Raw genomic sequence first — 6,000 nt, forward strand, 5'->3', positions numbered from 1 at the left:
GAGCTTTTCCTGACACCATGCCAAAATTGAATACAGAAATTATTGATTAAAATCTAGAAAAACTATTCCGATGCACAAAATTTATAAAGTGTTGAATCATTTGCAGTGCATTTCATATAAACAATATTTATAAAAATAAAAATAAATATTTTCAGCCTTTTGTCATTATTCTGAAAACAGTTATACCTGAAAAAAGTAATATTTCTTATTCTTTACCGTATATAACTATATAATGACAGTTATTGTGACATTAGAAATAAGACCCTGTGTTCAAATAATTGACTACTGTGTGATACAGTTATAGTCAGTAAATGAAAAATTGTACATGTATTTCATTTTTATACGACCGCAAAAATTTTAATTTTTGGTCGTATATTGCTATCACAGTGGCGTCGTCGTCGTCGTCGTCGTCGTCCGAATACTTTTAGTTTTCGCACTCTAACTTTAGTAAAAGTGAAATAGAAATCAATGAAATTTTAACACAAGGTTTATGACCACAAAAGGAAGGTTGGGATTGATTTTGGGAGTTTAATGGTCCCAACATTTTATGAATTAGGGGCCAAAAAGGGGCCCAAATAAGCATTATTTTTGGTTTTTGCACCATAACTTTAGTATAAGTAAATAGAAATCTATGAAATTTAAACACAAGGTTTATGACCATAAAAGGAAGGTTGGGTTTGATTTTGGGAGTTTTGGTCCTAACAGTTTAGGAATAAGGGGCCCAAAGGGTCCAAAATTGAACTTTGTGTGATTTCATCAAAAATTGAATAATTGGGGTTCTTTGATATGCCGAATCTAACTATGTATGTAGATTCTTAATTTTTGGTCCCGTTTTCAAATTGGTCTACATTAAGGTCCAAAGGGTCCAAAATTAAACTTTAGTTTGATTTTAACAAAAATTGAATCCTTGGGGTTCTTTGATATGCTGAATTTAAAAATGTACTTAGATTTTTAATTATTGGCCTAGTTTTCAAGTTGGTCCAAATGGGGGTCCAAAATTAAACTTTGTTTGATTTCATCAAAAATTGAATAAATGGGTTCTTTGATATGCCAAATCTAACTGTGTATGTAGATTCTTAATTTTTGGTCCAGTTTTCAAATTGGTCTACATTAAGGTCCAAAGGGTCCAAAATTAAACTAAGTTTGATTTTAACAAAAATTAAATTCTTGGGCTGATTTGATATGCTTTATCTAAATATGTACTTTGATTTTTGATTATGGGCCCAGTTTTCAAGTTGGTCCAAATCAGGATTCCATATCAAGTATTGTGCAATAGCAAGAAATTTTCAATTGCACAGTATTGCACTATAGCAAGAAATATCTAATTGCACAATATTGTGCAATAGCAATTAATTTTCAATTAGAGTTATCTTTCTTTGTATAGAATAGTAGTTGATAATATATGTTGGAAATTTGCCAGACATGACTATGATGTCATTTTCTATTTTTATTTGCCAATAACTTTATGTAAATAACTTCATTGGAAATTTGCCAATATAAAATGTTGCTGATGAAGCTTTTTTTCCTTATCTTATCTATAATGTTTTTAGATAATGTATGTTGGACATTTGCCAGACATGACTATGATGTCATTTTCTATTTTTATTTGCCAATAACTATATGTAAATAACTTCATTGGAAATTTGCCAATATAAAATGTTGCTGATGAAGGTTTTTTTTTATTGTTTTATACAATAAACAATGTATATTCACTTTTACTACCAACCAATCTTTACCATTCAGTGATAACAAGCACTTTATTTTACATTTTAATATTTTATGATGTATTTAAAAGAGTAGTTATTGTTGCAAACTCCATTAGAAATTTGAATTGATATCAGTTTTGGAAAAAGGGAAACGGGGATGTGAAAAAAAGGTGTTTTTTTTTTTAATTTTTCTCATTTCAGATTTCATAAATAAAAAGAAAATTTCTTCAAACATTTTTTGGAGAGGATTAATATTCAACAGCATAGTGAATTGCTCAAAGGCAAAAAAAACTTTTAAGTTCATTAGACCACATTCATTCTGTGTCAGAAACCTATGCTGTGTCAACTATTTAATTTTAGATTTAAAAAGTTTGAAGAAGAAATCTTTAATTGATTTGTAAAATCTTGACATTTGTTTTGTGTAAAAAAAACCCATGTAATGTCAAAAATTTGATCACAATCCAAATTCAGAGCTGTATCACGCTTGAATGTTTTGTCCATACTTGCCCCAACTGTTCAGGGTTCGACCTCTGCGGTCGTATAAAGCTGCGCCCTGCGGAGCACCTGGTTGATTTTTGGGTCTGGTTATCAGATTGGTCCACATTGAGGTCTAAAGGGTCCAAAATTGAACTTTATTTGATTTCATCAAAAATTGAATTCTTCTGGTTCTTATATGCTGAATGTTCATTATGTGTCAGAAACCTGTGTTGTGTCAACTATTTAATCACAATCCAAATTCAGAGCTGTATCAAGCTTGAATGTTGTGTCCATACTTGCCTCAATGTTCAGGGTTCGAACTCTGCGGTCGTATAAAGCTGCGCCCTGAGGAGCATCTGGTAAATTCATGGTTCACTCCACAAATTTCAGTACTCTTCAAATATATTTTTATTGATCTTGTTGACAGATACCAAAGCATACTTGGACTTTGCAATTATGAATCTCTATTGCATAAAATCTGAAGTTAAGTCAATATATAATAAGCATATTTAAAAAAAACCCAAAAGAAACGAGTATGATGTCTTATTTAACTTGTCTAAACAAATCAGAAAAAAATGATAAGTGTCTTCCTCTTTAAGCCCATACGACTATTAAATCTCCTATATTCACAATTAAAGAATCTGATTGTTATATTTTAATTATAGAAACTCTTAACTTTTTGAATTTATTATTTCAGTGAAAACAAAAGATATTGATAGAACCATCTCTAACATATTAGAAGGAAAAATAGTAATACCTCGTAATGCTTCTGATAGCAGCATTCTGTCAGTACCCTCCAGTATTCCTGAAGTATCACAAGAAATCAGAGATAAAGTCAACACGCAAGTATCTGTAAGTACTGACATTATTTCTGTCGTTACATCACAACACTCAATATAGAACTCTGATGAATTGGCAATCAAACCACATCTTCATATTTTTATATTTTTTTTTAAAAAGAAATAAATCAATTTTCTTATTTTGAACTTTTAATGTAGCAACATTTCAGCACCACCTCCATATATCTCCAAATTTATGCAATATTCAAGAGCTCTGGTTTTCTTCAGATTTTTTTGAAAGAAGTTTACTGCTGACAAAGATATAACATAACAAAGAGTTTGAATTAAATAATTAATGTCATAGTTTTGAAAATCTATAGACATCATCATGAATGTGTAGACCATTATGAAATGGCTTGTATGATCATGGATATGTTTCATATGTCATAGTCACAATTCAATTCATCCTTATTTCATTGTTAATGACTAGTAACCAAATGTGAGTTTTCACCTGAATGAAATTTGAAATGAGCAGTACAATAGGGGTCATTTATGATGACAGAGTTGCTTACCCTTTTCAGAACGTCAGAAATCACGATTGGTTTTTGGTCAAGCAAAGATTTCTCAAGGCTTCTCAATTTTTGATAGTTTTTTTTGTTGATAATTGTTTTGTGTACTTGTACTTTGCAGCAGACAGATTTGTAATGTCCAATTCACTGTTTTCAGTAATGCAGAAAATGCCAAAATATACAATGTAAATTTGGTTATTTATCACAACTGTTACAATTACAACTGCATGAAATTAATATAATAATATTGTAATAATTCTATGATTTATTTTCCAGCCAGCACAACAGAAATACAGTGCCCATTACTTCCCTAAATCTTCTAGTGATAGACATCAGTCATTTGAGGAGAGAAAGAAAATTATGATAGAAACTGCTAGACAGATATACATGGAAAAACACGGACTCCACTGACATATCTTTATTACTTTGGTTTTATTATCATCATTCATGGGAAGAGTTGCCATTGACATGTTGGCTGATATTTATGCAATTGATGTACAGACAAAATATTCTATAGAAGTTTAAGAAAATTCAGTGAAATGTGAAAGAAAATATCATATAGTGAATGGTCATCACAGACAATATGGTTTTTATGTGGCAATTGACTAGTACAGACTACATTGTATTTGTGAAAAAAAAATACACACTTTGTACAAACAATGTGTAAATAATTACACACTGTGTACAGAATTTGTGTAAAAAAAATGTACACAATGTGTTTACATCAATCTTATATTTTAACATCTTTTAGAGATGTTCTATTGTTTATATTTGTTGAATCTATATTATTGTTTTTTTTCTGTTATAAACATGTGTTGAAATTCCTTCAGATTATGGAAAAATTTATTGAAAAAGAAGAATTTATATTATCATTGCAAAAAATATTGGTTTATATTTTTCAGTAAATCTATAATGTGAAAATAATTTAAACATATGATAAATGTTCACCAAATTCATTCTTAAGGCCCTGCATCAAAAATGCAAATGCTTTAAGTGTCCCTCTTTGGTTTGTAACATTATTAATGACTCATTCAATTTTACCCTTGCCATATTTTCGGTCATTCAAATGTGTAACAACTGTCTGCCCTTCTTAGTTGTTTAAAGCTACCAAACTTGCCAACTATCTCAATTTGCTTGAGGATATGTCCCATGGGAGGGATAGGTCTGACAATTTAAATCATGTATTATATGAACTAAAAGGGACAAGATATAGAAAAAATAAAATATGATTTTTTTTATTATTTTTTCAATCTTTTATGAAAGTGAAATAGTGAAGTAAAAATTCTCATTTTGCAACCAGTTTGGTTCAGTTTTGTCAGACTAAGCTAAGAAACCGTGCAAATGTGTTATACTGGCAACCTTGAAATTTTATTATTGTTGAAATGTTGATATTTTAGATTAGTGTATTTTGGAAGAAGGTTTTATGATATGCTGTTGGTTTTTTATATATATTATCTGAATATCTCATTTTCAAAAAGATTGTGAGCCTGAGAGTCTTAAGGCATTTTGGAAGAAAACTGAAACTGATTTTTTTCAGATTTGTTTGCATGTACTTTGTATATCCACGTCACTCATGACGACCATATACTTGCAGGATTATATCAGACCAAAAATCCTGCTGGTGATATTGATAAAAATCAGGCTTACTTGCATGTACTTTGTATATCTACGACCATATACTCGCAGGATTATGTCAGACCAAAAAATCCTGCTGGTGATATTGATAAAAACACGGCAAGACTAAAGTCTGAGCTTTGTTATTTTTTCAAAGCTTTTTGCTTGTTTACAGGCAATGTACAACAATGCACTTTAAATCTATTCATATCTTGTTCAATTTGTTTTTATTTTGATTCACTAATCAGAAATCATATATATTGATAGGACTGTAACAGTTCTTTATTCGTAACAATCAATAATAACTTGAAAAATTCAAATTGTGCTTGTCTTTTTAACCAGGCATATTTACTTTTTGTTCAATCTTACATTTTTCTTATGTATATGACATTAAATGATGCTTCTAAAATAAATTATTTTCTTTTCAATCGTAACAGCTCACTGTTTTGAATGGGTCATACAAATCATGTTATTTTATTTAACAAATTACAATGTATCTACCTCACAGTATTAATTCATCACAGAGAAGATATGACTGACAACTACAAATTAGTGTAGTAGTCTTATATTGTTAAGTATATTGTTTGGGACATCTGATGCGAAGGAAAAGATGAATCCACATTGTTGTATAAAGCATACCCCCCCCCCCCCCCCCCCCAACTCGTAATTTAAAGGATTAGAAATTATGTAAAGGTGTTTGATAGATCTGTAAAGAGCTCAGATATAACTACTCATCACTGTTGAGCATCTGACCTAATATGAAATCATTCTATTTAATAGCACAGGAGGATGATGTGAGGAATTTTTAAGTTTACCCACCTTTTTGAAAGGTCTAAAGTATTGGCAAACAGGAAG

At 30.2% G+C, this 6,000-nt stretch overlaps 1 protein-coding gene across 1 annotated transcript in view; it reads left to right on the forward strand.

The window, feature by feature from the left end:
• Positions 1 to 5,465, forward strand: part of LOC139520508 (lipid droplet-regulating VLDL assembly factor AUP1-like) — a 29,178-nt gene extending 23,713 nt beyond the window's left edge. The window contains exons 11-12 of the mRNA XM_071313192.1: positions 2,881 to 3,035; positions 3,808 to 5,465. Of these exons, the coding sequence (XP_071169293.1) occupies positions 2,881 to 3,035; positions 3,808 to 3,942 (290 nt within the window). The 3' untranslated portion in view covers positions 3,943 to 5,465. The remainder of the gene's footprint in view (positions 1 to 2,880; positions 3,036 to 3,807) is intronic.
• The last annotated feature ends 535 nt before the right edge of the window (positions 5,466 to 6,000 follow it).

The sequence above is a fragment of the Mytilus edulis genome, chromosome 4 (assembly GCF_963676685.1).
Source record: "Mytilus edulis chromosome 4, xbMytEdul2.2, whole genome shotgun sequence".
Classification (NCBI taxonomy): Eukaryota; Metazoa; Mollusca; class Bivalvia; order Mytilida; family Mytilidae; genus Mytilus; species Mytilus edulis.